Source organism: Dysidea avara, chromosome 3 (assembly GCF_963678975.1).
Source record: "Dysidea avara chromosome 3, odDysAvar1.4, whole genome shotgun sequence".
Classification (NCBI taxonomy): domain Eukaryota; kingdom Metazoa; phylum Porifera; class Demospongiae; order Dictyoceratida; family Dysideidae; genus Dysidea; species Dysidea avara.
Window position 1 is genome coordinate 48688260 of NC_089274.1, and position 18878 is coordinate 48707137.

Below are 18878 nucleotides of genomic sequence, written 5' to 3' on the forward strand. Positions count from 1 at the left end.
ACCAAGCTAACTAGATTAACTTCAGATCCCAAAATGATAGAAGACCACCATCTGTTCCCCCCTTGGTAGTATGAATCTTGTTGTGGAGTGTAATCAGCTATTTTGAAGTTGCTAGTACCAATCCTATGAAAAAGAAATGAAACTACTCTAATACTATACTGATATCAACTGGGCTAATGGCTAATCCAACAATATTATGAATGATAATTGGCTAACTAATTATCTTATTTGATGCCCTAACATATCAACCATTAAACACATCTTAAGAGGAGTCATAACAGAAATTGCTAAGAAGCAATCAGCTGGTACTAGAACATCAGATTAAAAAAACGGCTTTCACAATTATAACATTTAGGTGGCTGCATGATTTTTGGTGACTGGTTTCTGATCAGGAGTATAGCTAGAATTTTGATGAAGACCAAAAAAAAGGTAACTGCCTGCTGTGAACAACTTCTCTCCACTAACTATATATGACCTTATTAACTCAAGCTTGCTACACTGCTTCTCTAAATACTGTGACTGCTTTATTAGAGTGATTGACTGTTCTATTAGAGTATTTCGATCTGAACGTCTTGTGCCTTTGCAAATCAATGCAAAATAAAAATTATATTTTGACTGCACTTGACTGGTTTCTGGAAGCCTCAGAAACCCCCAAGAGCCACCCCTGTCGATCTAGAAACTAAAGGGATGCACCCAAAAAAATGTTGATAATTAGGCTGAGCATTTTCAGCAGTTTTTTCAGAAAATGTCATTTTTCTTTTAAGACTCAGTGAGCATCATGATCTTTTCACCTGTTTTACACATTAGGCCAGGCAAACTTGATTACTTGTTTCTCATCCACAAAATTTGGATTTCCATGCGGGCAGGAGGTCAATTTCCATACTTCATTATTAAAGAAAATACTCCAAATCAAGTTGTCTGTTACTATAAAGCTAAAGCCTTTTATGAACAAGTACTTATGTTTCTAACCACTGTTTCTGAGGTGCAAGTGACATTTGCTGTGCTGTAAAATGATGATCAGCCTTCCTAGTATCAAAATATGTGTCCAAGTGATTGATAACAGCAATAATGAAATTAGAGGCAGTGGGGGTAAAAAGGGATGCTGGCGGGGATGAGAAACAATTAGTCAAGTTTGCCAGCATTGATGAAAGTGCTCCTCTTTGCATCTTCTGTCTCAGACGTGGAAACAGGTATAACTAAATAGCAGTGGTTAAAAAGTGATGCTGACGTTTTTAAAGATTAGACACTTTGTTATAATTATAACCTTAAGCACCAAAACATAGCAGCATCTTTTTAACAGGCACCTGGTGCTGGAGTGGACTACTTATATAGCTATGTAGCTACTAGTAGCTGCAGTATGTTTTGTGCTTCTCTGCATTCTTCTTGGTTAAAGTAATTGTGTATGAGCTTCAGAAATAGCTGTTGTGACAGCTGGACAATCAAGATTGCAAACCATAGTTACATCTGCAAAGCCATCATGGGGAAGGTACCTGTTACAGATTATAACATTAGTAGATTACAGTGGCTTAATAAATTATACTATAGTTACTTTATCAGACTGTTGACTACTAAGACTACACTTTTGATGGCTGAGTTGGTATGATGTAATCAGTAGCAGCTATAGCCAACTAACATTTTGAACCATATAATTCACTCTAAAATATATAGTACAAGTTAAATAGAACCATTCTTTGATTAAGATCTCTTATAGCCTGGCCATAGCAGTAGTATTGCAATCTATCTGAATAAAACAAAACCCACAATTAAAACTTTTGTAACTATGGAGATGCAATCCACAATTGAACCATTTCTTGAAGAATTCTGGAGGAACCCCATCTCTGGAGTAGTGTTAAACAATGCATTTGTGTTGCTGGTAATGTGTAGCTCCTGAAATAGGTCTGCTTTTGACTAAACATAAATTATGGTGGCTAAGTATTAGTTAAAAAGGAATGGGGGGCCAGCCCCCTTAACTCCTCTCCCCCCTAAATCCACCCCTGCCTGTATAAGATGCAAAGAAATGAAAACCAAAATTATTAGTGATGAATACATGTACATAAGGCCAATGAAACTTGATTAGCAGTTTCGCGTTATCGCCCACATGCTTTTGATACACTCGCATGGAATTTTCATTATTGGTAATTCAGACCGAAATGCTCTAATAGAGCAGTCACTTTTACTCTAATAGAGCAATCAGCTATACTCTAGTGGAAAAATCATTTGATTAGGAGTAACAGAAATAGCTGAATATTCTTATATGGATTAGTAATGTAGTTTAGCTATTTATAGAGTATTAGTAGCTTTTAGAGTGATTATAGGAGTACCAGCTTATTACTTTCATCCTTTATTATCATGAACCACAGTAGTGGTTCATAATAGAGATCACCTATGTTTCTTCCAAAATCCTAACAAAACACTCAACTAAACACCATCCTATAAACCTTTTCCAACCTCAAGAGAAGCCTTAGAAGTTAATTTGGAAGAAGTTTAGATCCACTAGCAAATATGAAGTCAAAAGGACTTGATAAAAAAAGAACTTAAATCTGCCATTTTAAGCTATGTTGTTCATCTTCTTATTGTTACTATTATTATTGTTCTTATTTTTTCTCACAGGGCTAGAGCAATATGTGATTACTTTTTGGGGAATAAAAACTACATAACGTTCCTTCCTATGTCTTTCTTCATGTCCATGACCTATTATTACAATGACAACACCCATTCTCAAGCAATTTTGCTTCTTGTAGGTTCACTTTGCCATTGACCTTTTGACTTAGTTTCTACAAGGGTAACTAACGTGTTAATTGTGTTCAATCTATTTACGTTAACAAGTTCATTTGGAAACCTTATATCATTACCTATATTTAACCACAGTATATTAAGTTCATGCCAGAGCAACAATGTTGTTGTGTACCACTGAGTACTTGACTTAATTGTGATCACATAGCTGAAATATTCATGTTTGGGATGTGTGTTGTGCTTTTGGAAAATTAATAATGAATAATAACCACCCATCCACCCGCATCAAATTTTCAAAAATCTGAGAGAGAAACTGGTAATCACGTTTCATTGGCCTAAGGCCGACACCTTGTTTCCTGTCCTCTATTTAGCATCAAGTAGAGGAGGGTGGGAGGTTACTATTATTATTATTATTTAATCAAAATTCATTATTCTCTTAAAAGGTATAAAACTGAACAAAAAGTAGCTATAAAGCTGTAAAAGCGTAAGATCCATGGTTTACTTGTCATTGGTAGCAGGCTTTTTGATTGGATTAACCCTACAGTCATTACACATAGGTAGGTAAGTAGAGTCATCAGTAGAGGTTACGTCACATCTTCTGTAGCAAATAATTGATGTGGGCGGTGGACAGGAAACAAGATATTGATAAATGTTGGTCTAAGTGTGAGTCCTCGGGCACACACAGCCACAGAAGGGGTGTAGCTAATTACTCCACAAGTAGGTGTGGAAAGGAAATACAGTTAAAAATAAAATAAAAACTTAACTACATTCATAATATTAAATAAAGAAGATCAACACTTAACATTCCCTTAACCAATCTGGGCTATCTCTTGCCAAGAAGATTCTTCTAGAAGAAGAAACTGATACTCCAGCTACCACATTAAAAATACATCTGCAGCTGGATTAGTTATATATTGGGTGCATATCACGCTATCGCAAATCGATGCCTTGCTTTGTGTTTGTCAGCGAAAAGAACTGGAACACAAAGTAGGACAAAGGTAAGTCCATAATACGTGCATTGTACTACTGCAGTTGGCGAAAAGGCATGTCTCATGATGAAGCGATGTCGAACAGTGAAAAAATCGAGCCTGTAGCCTTATCCATTTACAAGTTATGCTTAGCTGAAGGCATTAGTTAGTTAGTTAGTCAGAATAAAATTCTGTTAAATAGAAAATTTTTAAATTTCTGTAGAAACTTGTTGGGAAGGGCTTGGGGTCACTCTGATGGCATTTTTGGGCTTGTATACTAACCAATACTTCCAAGCTGTTATGAAGGAAATTTGAAGCTGGTTTTAGGGTGATATTTTTGGGCAAGAAAGCTCAAAACTTCATGATCCCTCGCGTACTGTATGATATCTAGTGCCCTTGCTCTTTCTGATGTACTTGAATGAACAGAGATGCTTTCACTAATTCGACAGGAAAAATTGTTGGATACAGCTCTGATCTGTTCAGGCACTCCATTTCACCACTGTTTAACCAAGGATTTTCTTCATTACACAGAGTAAAATACTAGTGTGATGTGATTTGAGCCAAGTTTTAAGTGAGTTTATCATACAGTACAAGAGTACTGTATAGTAGGGACCACAAAGGAGTAGGCGTGGTCCATGAAATAACATCACCCAAAAACCAGCCTCAATTTTCCCAGATGACAACGAGGCAGTATTATTTAGGTAAAACTTAGCCCAAACAAGCTTTCAGATCGACCTGAAAAGCTTTCAACAAGTTGCTACAGAATTTAAAAATATATATTTAATGGAATTTTCTACTGACTGACTAAGTAAGTAACTGACTGATGCCTTCAGACAAGCTCGATAACGGCTAAGGCTATGGGCTTGACTTTTTCGCTGTTCGGCGTCGCTTCAGCCTGGGAGGTGCGTTTTGGCATACCGCAGTACATACAATGTATTTTTCATGGACTTACCAGTGTCCTCCTTTGTGTCCCATTCCTCTTTGCTGACAGCGAAAAGTGTCGATTTGGTGGTAGCATGTGATGGTTTCCCTTCAAAATGGAAATCGTTTGTATTTTTTCATAGTGACTATTTTGATGGTGCTTTTCGAACAGTTCTTGATTTGTACTGCTGTGTAACAGGTTGAACATAGCTGACAGCAAAGTATAATGGACACTTCATTTTTCAGACGATAATTGATACAACTGGGGCATGTTGTGTCATTTCTTTCTTTCGGTATGCGTGGATTGCAGAGGTACTTTTCGAACAGTTCTTGATTAGAAATGCTGTGTAATGGGTTGAACATAGCTGATAACAAAGCATTATGGATACTTCACTTTTCAGACGATAATTGATATAGCTGGGTTGCACAATGCCATTTCAGATATGGTATGCATGGGTTCACCGGTCATAATAAAATTATTTACAAAAAAGTTAACAAACAGGTACACGAAAAATTTGGAATTTTCAACTAGGGTAGGGACCATAGCACATCGATAATAAGTACTGAAACAAGCTGGAGTAGTCCACGATATTAAATCACAGTAAAACAACAACAAGTGTTATACTGTGCATTTCCGTTATGGTATCTTGAGCACAGTAAGCATACCGTAAATCAGGAAAAATTTGTTGTCAAAAATTTTTCGTCGCTGGCTGTATCGACAAAAATTATAACGACAAATTATTTTTAACTATTATAGGGATAATTCACGCATACAAATATTAACTTATAGCTAGTTATTCCGTCAAAAAATTATGCAAACGACGAAAATATGCATTGTCAAAAATTTAATAGACAAAAATTTTCTATGTCAAAATTTTGCTGATTTACGGCATAACACTTCTTATTGTTTTACTGTGATTCATGGACTACTCCAGCTTGTTTCAGTACTTTTTATCAATGTGCTATGGTCCCTACTCTAGTTGAAAATTCCAATTTTATTTGTGTACCGTACTTGTATAATAAAGAAAGTATGCAGTATAGTTGTAACCTTCTAACCAGCTACAACATGAATTTTCAGAAATTACGCTTGAGAAAGATACCTCATAATAAGCCACATTTGCAAATTCACTACTAGAGAAATATGGTATAAAATGCTTATATGACTTTTCCATGAAAAAAATCATCGTACATTTCATGGCATCCATGGATTGTTTGATAGGCCATGAAATACTTCATACACATCAAAATTTCATGGCTTATGGGTGCCGTACCCACAATTCATGGAAAAACCATGGTGATTTTCATAAGTATTTCGTAATACTCATGGCAATTTCATATGCTGTATCTAGTAGTGAAAAGTGCTTATCACTTAACAAATTCCAGCAGTGTATGCTTCCCTTAAGCCCATTTCCATCCAAAAGTATTTGAGACAAGTTGTATTTGATGACCAGCTAAGATGAAACTCCCACATACCTGCAGTTTGTAAGAACACGTCCCATGCACTATTTGTATCTTGTGAAGTGCACACCACTGACTAGCATGCAGTGTAGCATTGGTTGATTTATTATTTTGACTCCAGCAGTTGGCTATAGCCATTCTTCCTTACAACAGAAAAGTTAGCTGTAAAACAACACACATTCACATTTCACTAAAACTGACAACTACTACAAAGCTTGCATCTCAAACAATTTTCATAACAATCAAAGGTACTTTAGTGGCAGATTTTTGTGTAATATGAAGTCTTCTTTCAGACATTCTTTAGTTAGTGATTTTGATATCCTGAATACATTTATTTGCACCACATCTTCGATCAGATACCAGTAGCAGAACAGCATGTGGTTTCAACACATAAAATAGAATCACTACAGCTACAGATGAGTGTGGTTTCAGCTGAATCTTGCAAATTTATGTACACTATACATTATCTGCATACTGGTTCACACTAGTCTCACAGAGTGAGGATCTGGTCTGTATCAATGCATTAGCTATCAATCAGACATTGCACACAGCATTTTCAAAAATTTAAACGTTTTTTCACATGACTGCATGTGGCTTCTTAGCTACCATTCTTGGTAACAGACCTCTAATCATATTCATGAGTGAAGTCATGACCTGTAGCAGGATATGGTGATAATGAATCTAATATCACCATACAGTATAGTAGTACTACATAGTAAGGATCATGCATGGAGGTTTGGGTTTTCTTTCCCTCCACTAAAAACACCCTCACCTTTTCTTCAAAACAACTTGGTGGTATTGGTTAAGCATAACCAAACCCAAAAATGCCTTCAGAGCAACCCTAAACCTGCTAACAAGTTGAAGAATTAAGCCCGTAGCATTAGCCATAGTTGAGTTATGCTTACATCAGAGTAGAAAATTCAGTTAAATAGAAAATTTTAAAATTTTCTTCACTGTTCAACATCACTTTCATGCCTTTTTTCCAACCACAGCAGCTACATCATTAACTTACCTTTGTCCTCCTCCTTTGTGTACCATTTCTTTTTCCACTGCCTCAAAGATGTTGAGCTGGCTTCAGTGCAAGTTGGCTGTTATGAAAATCGTCCATAATTTCTCTAGTAACTGGATTGATTACTTCTTGCACTGTTCTTCATTTGTAACGTGAAACAAAGTGAAATGACAACAGTGCTTTCCAGCAATTGATAGTTCGGGGCAGGGCACATGTTAAGTCTGACCAGCACCATTAATTCTTTGATGTACACTACTCAACTGCAAAGAAACAATACACTGGTGTTGTTAATTTTAGTTTGTACTGAAAATACTGTGCATGCTGTGAATGGAATATGATGTATATTTACATTACAAATGTGTGCCAGGTAGGCATGTGATATCTCGAATATACTGGAACACAAGTGTCAAAAGATCTAAAGTTGCTTCATTGAATAGGAGGACCAAGAATAATGTTAAGGACTTAGCCATGCAACTAAGGGGACTCAAGTGTGGAGTATGTTGTCTGGAAGTGAAGATTTAGCTACTACAATACTAACAATAGGTTTATATAGTGTCTATAAGCTGCAGCAGTGTGTAGGTTTTAGCTAGTTAGATGCACAAATGACACATTGTTTTTACTGCCTTGCTTTGTTTTTGGCTCAAGATGGTCCAAGGGGAAGCACTCAGGGATCCCCCAAGACATTCCACTTCATATACGAACCCTCCTGCTTGACTACACCCTTGATAGGATTTTCAAATGAAAATGTTAACTTGAATACTTGTAAACAGTTACACATCAGGGTTTTCCTTGCAATGCAATTAAGGTTTTATCCTCTTTAGATCAATGGCTAATATAAGTGAACCTACAAGAAGCAAATTTGCTAGGTCATTCAGTTTTAGGAGGGTTTCCAAGGCTCCTGGAAACCCCTTTGAGTTCAAGTTGACTTACAGCTGTCCAGCTATTAGGCAACCATAGATATTTAACTAGCCATACTGAGTATTGTACTGATTCTTCCTTTAATTACAACCAAAGCATCCCATAGGGCATAACACATGAATCATATTCCTCACTATTCATCAGCTAACTGATACTATCAGGGGGGCTAGGGGGGCTGTAGCCCCCCCCCCCCCCCTTCCTTCCTTAGTTAGTACTTGGCCAATAAAACCCTAACTCTTCTATGCAAGCAGACTTATTTCAGGAACTATGCATCAATATCAACACAAAAATAATGTCTATGTAACTATACCTATTGCTCAACTCTGTTCTAGGAGAGTATAGCTTCCTTTTCCTCAAGTTCTACAAGAAAAGGTTTCGATTGTGGGTTGCATCTTTAGTTACAAAAGTTTTAATTGTGGGTTTTGTTTTATTCAGATATTTAGCAGTGTTTTCCACTATGGCTATAAGAGGTGAATAGTGTTTAGAATTATATGATTCAAAAAGTGTTAGTTGGTTTAATTGGTTAGAGTTATCAGCTTCAGTATAACATGTAGCTACCAACTCCAGGGCCGCCCACAGGGGGGGGGGGGCAACTGGGGCATTTTGCCCCGGGCCCCAGCCTGAAAGGGGCCCCCTGAATACCTGTTTAAAAGATCGATATACTCTAATAGAGCAGTCAGATCTAAAATAAACACTCTAATAGAGCAGTTCATAGTACTCTTCAGAGGAGCAGTGTAGCAAGCTTATAAATAAGGAGATGTGGTTGGTGAGGGGTAGCTATTGTCATTGTCAGCATGTAATGACCTTTTTTTTTTTGTCTTCAACTTACCGTACAGCTTGGGTGAAGTTGTGATTCAGAATGGAAACCTCCTTACCCCTGGGGCCCCACTTTAACTCTTTGCCCTGGGCCCCTTAATTTCTCTGGGCGGCACTAACCAACTCAGCCATTTAGCAAACTGTAGTCTCGGTATTTTAAAAGTTTATAAGGCAGCTATAGCACTTTTGCCTATGAATGTAAAATCTGTATCAATTACCTTCTGATATGATCCCATGCTGTGGGTTATGGTGCTGGAATTTGTAGCTAGCTATAGATCAGTCTTCGTAACCCAGCAGATCTAGAAATAAGTTGACTATCACAACAACAAATTCAGAAACCCCATAAATGCAAATATAGTTGCACTTTGCTAAGGATTTCCAGTGGACTAGCTAATGGCTACTAGTACCCTTCACTGCATTCTGCTTTTCAGTACACTTTATTGGTGTTAAGACTAACAAAGTGTCACCATAGGCTAAGGAGCATGCATACTAATAATAGTGACGTTCAACACCACTACTAAACTATACATGTTTCTGCCTCTGTTTAGCTATACATGTTTCTTCCACACATTATCCCACAAAGGCTTCCCCTATTGTCTGGCTTTGTTTGATTATGGGAGTAGCTATTTAGAAGCAGCATCCTTCATGTAGACTGCAATATCATCACAGTCAAACTTGTGTAGTTTGTAGCCATAATGTTGATGAATCCCAGATGGTCTTTAGAAGATGATAGTCTAGTGTTCCATAAAGAGAGGCTGCCTTGAATCTGTTGATGTTGAGGCTGGGGTAAGCATTTTCCACAATTCTTCCAACTTCATGATGTGTGAAATAATTTACTCCTTAATTCCAGTGGGATCCAACAACATTATTTTATCAGTAAGATAGACGGTTGAGGCTGTTAAAGAGGAGCTAATGGTATATAGCTAGGTATATCTAAATGCTTGGTAGCTACAAATGATAAGATTATCATGCATACATGTATGATAGCTACTCAATGCATATTGCAATCAGTTTTGATTTAATGGAAAAGTAAATGTGTTTTGATAAACTGAAATTCCATTATTTTCCACTGAAAAACTACTAAAAACACTTGCAGATTCACCTTTAGAGGGCCTAATTTTCAAAAAATTCCTGGGGGGCATGCCCCCAGACCCCCCTAGGCTCACACTAATGTAGTCATTATTTCAAATAGCTAATTTGACCATGGATAATACATGAATCTTACCACTATAGGGTTTTGTGAGAAGGCTTGGTATCTTCTAATGTTTGGCTAGTTACCTATGTCCCTCTCCAGCTTAGCCCCCCAAAAATCCTAGATCCGCCCCTGACTATCACTTTTCATATAGCAAAACCTAAGGATCATACCCCAAAGCCCATCATTTAATCATTAATAGTTTGTGCATTATTAGTAAGCCTTCCAAGATTACATGCAGAATTTGAATAAACAAAAGAGGTGATGGAAGTAGTGACAACAAAGGACAAATGTCAAGCAAAGAGTTCATTAGCTTCTTAGATCGATCCTCTCTGTAGTGAAATACTCCTATAGAGCATTCCTAGGCATTTCCTGATTAAAATGTTCCAAGATAATTACAAAAAATGTTGCTAGCCTAGTGAGTTATAGCTAGTGTAAAGCTAGCTAAATAAGCTAACCATACAGTAAAAATTCAGTAGATAGATAGACCTACTGTACCTATCCTAGATATTGATATCCAACTACATAACTAGCTATTGGTCAGCTAGCACTAGCTGGCTGCAATTTATTTTGCAGGTACAGTGAGTAGCCACAAGGGCAGCAAATGACTTCTATCAGTAATTTTATTGGAAGAAGGCGTTAATTTAGATGAAAAGAAGTTTTAAGCACTAAATCAAGTCCCATTGTATTTTACCTAGTACTTTTAAATTTCCTACAAGATTTGCTATATAGAAATTGACCTTTTAACTGAACATGGTTTAATTTACTCTCTAGAATTCCTATGGATATAATTACATGAAAATAACAAGGAGAAAACATCCTGACCACCTGGTATACTCCTGTAAGCGTTCGAGCGTAAATCGGATGGCTGCAGGTTCGAGGCCACCTAGGTCCAGTCATGGATTTTTTCTCCTTTCTCCAACATTTCAAACACACCTTAAGTAGTTAAAGTCTAAGTAGCTAAAGTCTTTGAGCAGGCTGTAGGACCAGGTGTCCTACAGACCTTCAGCACTTGTGCTGTAAAGCATTAATAAATAAAATAAAAATGAGTGTGAATGCACCACACATAGCTAGCCAGATAAGTGTAATTACATAATGTAAGCATTGTATCCTTTTCTAAGATTCTGGTAAAACTGATAAGCTATATATAGTCAAGACACCATTGTATTTCTGAATTGCAGAAGTTCCAAGAAACACTCAGGAAGTGATGGCATGAGATGGTAGTAGTGAAGATCAGCAGATCAAGTTTTATTAAATATAAAATTAAAACCTTGCCAGCTTCTGGGGACGCAGACCCTGCATCTGAGTCCTACTACCACTCTGTTAGAAATCCCAGATCTGCCCATGACATTGGACATGAAGAACAATATAGGCAGGAAGAAAGGTTATGTGTAGATTTATCCCCAAAGAGTGAACAGATTTTCCTGTAGCTAGTCTAGTGAAAAAAATAATAAGAATAGAATTAATAATGTTTTAAAAAGTAGCTGCAGGTCCCTTTTGTAGGCATTTTTTATAAAAAAGAATTCTCTGTATATACCCCAATAGAACCCTGGCACAAAATAACAACACTTGTTTAACTTGGGATTACTCCATCATCAGAGCTCTAATGGGGATGAAAATCGCTGTATGGGATTTGTTTACATGCTGATCATCATGGAAATCTTAGTTTTATCGTGCGCATTACATTTTGGTAAGTTGTGTCATTTTGTAACCTTGTAATGCATGCAGAGCACATTGAAACTTTTTAAAAATGTACTGTCAGGTAGAAGTATTTATTGAGCTGCACAGCTATTCGCTGCATGATGGTTGTGTGTCACAAACTCAAAAGTATAAACCACTTCAAAGTTGGCATAACAATGCCATAATTGAAACCACAACTCCACCTTGCATCATTGTGACACCTCCACTTAGTGGCGTATCAAGGAGTGGGTCTAGGTGGGTCTGTACCCTACTATAGAATTCTGGTGCCCTACCAAAGTGTTTTGGAATGTGAGATCGAGATACTCTAATAGAGCAGTCACTCTCTTTAAAACAGCAAACTATATGATAAATAAGTACTTTATCAGTGATACAATATTTTTGCTCTTGGCCCTACTGAGAGTCTAGATACATCACTGCCTTCACTTTAGTTGTTTGCCTGCATTAATATAAAAGTTTTTTAACTTGATCTTTTTACTTACTTGAGATAGCCACTTGCCTATGGGTATATACCATTGTATTGAGAAGTGTGCAGTAGGTGAAACATATTTGCTCACCACAAAGCATATACAAAGATTACTGAGATCCAAGTTACTCTCATCACATGTACAAACTCAGTTGCAGATGTAGTTTCAAGACAGTCCAGGTTGCTAGATGGCTTCCTTAAAATTTATGGGGAGCCTTGGAGAAAAATGTATTTTTAAAAAGTAGCTGTAACAGGTCGGTTATATCTTTAATCAACTTTATTCAAAGATCAAACAAGCGAGTATTGTACAGCGACTAGAGAGAAAGCATTATGCAATTTAATGACATCATATATCACAGTCTCGAAAGTTCTAGAATCTTCTATGATTACATCATTACAGTAACTAATTCCAACCCAACACAGGGGCGTAGGGAGGGGGGGTTCCGGGGGGTTCAGGAACTCCCCCTGTAAAATTTAGACTTCTGCAAGCAGGATCCTAACACACCATTTAGTGTGGCAGGACAAAATGAGTGAGCAATATAGTGTAATGGCACAGCACAACAATTGATAAAACTTACATTCATCTCTCAGGGAAGGATTTACAGAGGTAACATGAGCCCTCTTCAAAACTTGTTAAAAAGATCGATATACTCTAATAGAGCAGTCAGGTATATACTCTAATAGAGCAGTCAGGTATACTCTAATAGAACATGCATGTAAATATCCATGTCCATATGAAGTTTTTCAGACATTCCAACATTAAATGCAAAACTTAGCATGACCTTATACTGCTATAGCTTTGGTATGCAGTGTTTAAAGATATAGAGTTCCAGTAATTTATCACTTGTGTTATGCAAAATGAATTCATGCTATGCATATTTGTATAGTTATATTGTTTGATCGCCATTTGTATCAGTGGATTCATGGCTCCTATACCACAGTGAGATATAACCATCACTTACAGATTACTAGCTATATGTGTCTCTATGTGTTATGCTGTCTGCTTCCACTAGGTGACTTTATCTAGTACTACAGTACCTTCATCCCAGGGCCACTTAATGCATCATAATTAATGTACTTTTTGCATAAAATATAGCGATTTGCTGAGTTTTGATTTATTAAAATATTGAAAGTCTCTCAGCGGCTGGGGGCTGCGCCCCCAGACCCCTGCTTCTAGTAACTCAATGCTGGTGCTGGAACCCCCCTTCAAAAAATCCTGGTTACGCCCCTGCAACAAGCTATATTTTTTGACAGTGGCAATCAGTACACTATCTATTGAACATATATTTTACTCAATATTTACTAGTAGACCTATAATTCTTCTGGCACTAAACTTCACTTCTAAGGCTTCTTTTGTATTCTAATGTGTTGCTTAGGTGAGAGAGAACCATCATTATTATAAATGAGAAAACACAATAAGTAGAGTTAGCTTACAGTATGTGCGACCTCGTGTGACCATAATCAGATCGTAGTAAAAGATCTGTGTGGGCACGGCAAGGTAAATACAAGAACAAAACTGACAAACATACATACATACAGAAAACAAAAAAAAAGTGATTAGTAGTTACAAATTTAAGGAGACCACTCACTGCAGTTCCTAGCCAAGAAAATTCGTTGTGAGCATGTAATGCAAGTGTTGCAATTGGCTGCTCCATCTAGAGTCTGTCTTATGTTAGATTTGGTGGCAATAGACGACTGAGTGAAATCAATAAAGCGTGAATTGTTCTATTAGGATATTGGCAAAAAAATAAAATAAAAACCAGGCAATCTAAACTCACGTGGTCATGATTGGATTTGTAAGATATTTCCAGTTCATGGTTGAATTTGTATGGTATTTCCAGGTATTTCCAGGTATTTCAATCGGCCGTTGGTTTCCGGTTTGTAATGACTATTACTTAGCCTTTAATTCGTTCCTTCCTACATCAGTAGCTACTTAGCTATAGTGCAGCACTCCAGAGCCAAAAGCGATGATCCGATTTAACTCTCTATTCACGGTTGCTACTGTGCTTGTTCAGTTTGTTACGCAGTGTACCTGTGGTGACGAACGCGAAATAAGGACCAATGGATCATTACAAATACTTGGTTTGTTCCCTTATCGAGAGTCACCTTGGGACGGAGAATATGTCATACCAGCTGCGAGGTTGGCTACAGACGAGATAAACAGAAATGATAGTATTTTACCTGGATATGTGTTGGAGTTGATAGAAGCTAACTCAGGTTGTGATCGTGATCGTGGAGTCCGCGAGTTCGTGAGGAATGCCCTGCACAGTGAACATCAACCAGTGGCAATTCTAGGAGCTGGTTGTTCTGGTGCTACCATTCCTATTGCCTCTATTGCTGGAAGAGACGATGTTTCCCTTCCACAAGTGTCCTACGGAGCAACCTCACCTTTTTTATCTTTCACCAACTCATTTCCTTACTTCTATCGAACAGTATTCAGCGATGGAACTACTTCTGAAGCAATAATTGCCTTGCTTAAAAAGTTCAAGTGGAAACGTTATGGTGTACTGAAGATTGGAGTAGATCAAGCTTGGATAGAACATTCTGTGTCTACTCTGCGGGCTGGCATACAGTACGAGATAGATGGTGCAGAAGAGGTGTTCAGTGGTAGTATTGAACAGCCCAGAGATGGAGGGGAAACTTTTGAAGATTATGTCAAATTTATTGATGTAAATGGTATCCATTCATCTGGTATGAGAATTGGAATAATATATGGTGGTATTGTAGCATCTGGTAATTTGATGTGTTACCTTTATCGTCAAAAGCTTGTATACCCTCGCATTATATGGATTCTCTTTGATGTGTGTCTTTTGCTTAACAGATCAACACACAAATATTGCAAAGATAATGATAATGATGAACTTCAACAAGCACTAAAAGGTAGTATTTGTCTGGGTTACAAACTGACTACCTCTGACAATACCATCAGTGTCACTGGCAAAACATTTGTACAATACTATGAGTCCTATGTTGATGAATCAATAAAATATGCTAGGGAGAAAAATGACAGTTATAGCTCATCACTGCTAAATGACTGGGCCACAGTAGCTTATGATTCCATGTGGACGTTGGGTCTGGCACTACACAAAGCTGAAGAAAAATTATCCCATTATAATTCAAGTTTAGTTGACTTTGTGTTAGGAAATCAAAATATTTCTGGAACAATAATACAAGAATTATCTAAAATTTATTTTGCAGGTGCTTCTGGGAAAGTCTCATTTGATGAGGCTCACAAACGACAGCTTACTATAACATTTAGTCAGGTCCATGAAGACAAAACTTTCAATGCATTTGGTCTCTACCATCCTCCAGACAATAGTTCAGACAATGGCAATTTATCTATTAACAACTCTGTGTTGTTGTGGTCAGTTGATGATCCTCCACCAGATGAGTTCCCTACAGAAACAATGTTAGCTCAAACATGGGCTGGTGTGTTGATGTTGCTATTTCTAGTAGTAGGATTTGTTTGGAACAGTTTCTCAATGCTGGTCAACTTCTTTTATCAACATTTTTACACGATCAAAGCATCAAGCCCTCAACTCAATTACATGATATTTGCTGGTAATAACTTACTACTGTTAAGTGGAGTATTGCTTGTGATCAGAACAATAGTAGAACACGACATGGTGACATTCTCTAGTCTATGCCAGATAACACAATGGCTGTTTGATCTTGGACTGTTACTAGTTCTCAATGTGACACTATTGAAGAGTTGGAGGATTTACCGGATATTTCACTCTTTCAGACGAAAACCAGGAAAGTTGATTACAGACAATGCTTTTATCATTGCCTCCATTAGTTGGATAATAATCAACACAACTTATCACATTGTGTTTACACTTGTTAATAAGACTAACATTGTAAAGGAAAAGTTACTGCCTGTAGAAGACGATGAACTTAGTCAAAAGGTAGTAGTATATTGTCTACCATCTGATCTGATTGGATTATTCTATATTCCACATATTGTGATGGCTGTCAATTTGTGCTTGTTGGCCTTCTTGATTCGTCACGTCCACCATAAACAATTTAATGATGCTAAAAATGTTGCCATGTTCTTCTATGCCACTGCACCTATTGCTATAATCTGTTTAACTTTATCAGCTTTGCTTTCTCCAGTAAATGGTATTTACAACCTGGCAACAGTGTCATTAATACTGGACTGTACTGCTGTTTGCTGTATTGTCTTCATGTGTCAGTTGACTCTGTTTGTACCAAAAATGTTACCACTTTTCAGATATTTGTATTCTCACTAATGCTTGAATTATAACAAATACTAAGTTTGTATAGTGTAACACAGGATGTACAAATTATCATGCTCAATGGCTTATTTTTTACCACACATACATGTCCATGAACTGAGTTTATAAGAGTTCATGCTTTTTGTGTGTTAAATCATGCATGTGCACAGTCATCTGTGTACAACAGAACAAGAGTGGATTTACCTTGATTGTAGTGCTATGGTGTGTGTGTTCGTACTCTTTGTGTGGTGCTTATTGATCGGAGATTATATTATAAGCACCTAGCACTTGTTGACTATATTTCCCTCTAGCAACAAGTGGTCAACATGTACAGTAATCTATCAGACATGCAAAAAATGTTCACACTGGCATAACAAGGAAATGTGATGATTGTGCACTAACAGTACAAAGAAATGTAATGATTGAAACAATCTTCACCTACGTAGAGAAGACTACACATTACAGGCTAGACATGTACTAGTACTTTATCATACAGTACAATAGTACTGTATAGTAGGGACGATGTAGGTGTGGGCGTGGTCCACGAAGAAACATCTACCAAAAATCATCTTCAGAAATCCTCCACGGCCACTTCACAGTATTGGTCAGGTATAAACAAGCCCAAATGTGTCTTCAGAACGACCCGAAACATTTCCAACGAGGTGCTACAAAATTTTAAAAAAATATTATTTTAGCAAATTTTCTACTGCTTCACTGCCTGCCTCACTGATGCGTTCAGTAAAGCGTAGTGGAAAACTGGCTACAGCTACAGCCTTGCTTCTTTGGCGGAAACGCTTTGAATTTTGTGGCAAAAAAAACCTTTCACAATATTAAATACCTATGATGTGTGCGCTACTGTTTTATCTTTGATCCTTCTTTATCGTGGCTATCTCTCATGGGTACAGCTTCCATCAAAGTGCACACACCACAGCGCCCCAACATATTGGAATAAACGTGTAGCATAATTGTAATGAGCACGCGATTTTAATGTTGGGATACACCTCAGGATATGTTGCCTGTTCAACATCGCCGGTTGAGAAACTACACATGTAAAGATTGGAGTGTTTACTTTGGCTCGAAGGTGGTTTCTTTTCTGAGTTTAAAAACTGGGTGTATATAGCACCTCTCTACAGACTTTATGGGTAGCTTTCCCAGAGCACTTTTCAGGCATACTACAACTGAAAAACACTGTAGTAGGCCTCATAGGCTCACATATCTCGTCGTCTAGAAAGTGGGCATGACTCGTACTTAGCTACACAAACTAAAAGTAAGAGCAGCCCTGAGGCTTTGTTGAGAGAATTAGTGGAAAATATTACTGTAGACACACTATAAAGCAGTTGAAAAGATACTTCTGTGGGTAATGTGTTGTTTAAAGCGGTTTGTTAAAAATACGAATCCCTAGGAACATTTAGTTGCGTATTTCGGGAATTGCAGGTTATTCATGAATTACTAAATACAGTTATTCAATAAAGTTTATAAAAAAAGTACACAAACAAGTGTAAGAAAAAATTAGGAATTTCAGTTCCATATGAGTAGGGACTACAGCAATGAAACAAGCCGCTGAGACAAAACACAACTGAATGATTGCATTTTAAGCCTGCTATGATGTATGGTTAAAGTAGGGAATCATTCAGTTGTGTTTTGTCTCAGCGGCTTGTTTCAGTGCTTTTTATTGCTGTAGTCCCTACTCATATGAAAAATTCCTAATTTTTTCTTACACTTGTATAAGTGTGCAAAGAAGTTATACAACTAACCATGCTATAGCAAACTACTTTAACTTTAAAGAACCACTTCTTCATTTACTGCCTAGTTATGAAAAACTTATGATTGATGCTGTTTACAATTTTGAATCTCACTATATGTTTATCCAACACCAAGATTTATTTTTTCCAAATGAAATTGAAACACAATCCATATATGGTGTGTTTTCTGCAATACAAAGAAAGCATCATTGTCATTGTAACCATATATAGTATGTTATGAAGGAAATTTGAGGCTGGTTTTAGGGTGATATTTTTGGGTAAGAAAGCCCAAAACTACATGATCCTAAATATACAGTACTACTGTACTGTATGATACCAGTACAGATTTCAATGAATTAAATTTTATTGTTGAGAATATGCAATAGAATTCTCCATACCCCACATGTGTGTGTGCTCTGATGAAAAGTATATTCTTTCATTGTTGTATGACTTCAAACTCTTATAGGACACCGTCCTTTGTTCTTTTGTAATTTCAAATTCTAGATAATATTTTAATCATGAAATCCACACCTGCCAGTACATGAATGCATGGTAGTATCCTTAAGTTATTATAATAAGTTATTAATATAATTAGTAGAAACAAAGTACTGTAATTTCTGCCACAATACTGTTAAAGTAGTGACTGTCACTTTAAAAATGTTGTGGCAGAAAGTATAGTAATGAAATTCAATACAAACTTTTCTGTAGTCTTTAACTGA

The 18878-nt window shown here is 37.0% G+C and overlaps 1 protein-coding gene across 1 annotated transcript; it reads left to right on the top strand.

Annotated features, from left to right (window-relative positions):
- The first annotated feature begins 14068 nt into the window (after positions 1-14068).
- LOC136251424 (gamma-aminobutyric acid type B receptor subunit 2-like) lies at positions 14069-16450 on the top strand. Its single transcript, XM_066043873.1, has 2 exons — positions 14069-15299; positions 15378-16450. The coding sequence occupies exons 1-2, from the start codon at positions 14147-14149 to the stop codon at positions 16430-16432; spliced, it is 2208 nt and encodes a 735-aa protein (XP_065899945.1). The 5' UTR covers positions 14069-14146; the 3' UTR covers positions 16433-16450.
- Positions 16451-18878: the final 2428 nt, after the last annotated feature.

What these genes read in the sequence shown, in the direction of transcription:
- LOC136251424 (XM_066043873.1), top strand. Translation starts at nt 14,147, where the DNA reads ATGATCCGATTTAACTCTCTATTCACGGTTGCTACTGTGCTTGTTCAG. An exon ending in ATTATCCCATTATAATTCAA is followed by an intron (nt 15,300 to 15,377) that starts GTTTAGTTGACT and finishes TTTATTTTGCAG; the next exon opens with GTGCTTCTGGGAAAGTCTCA.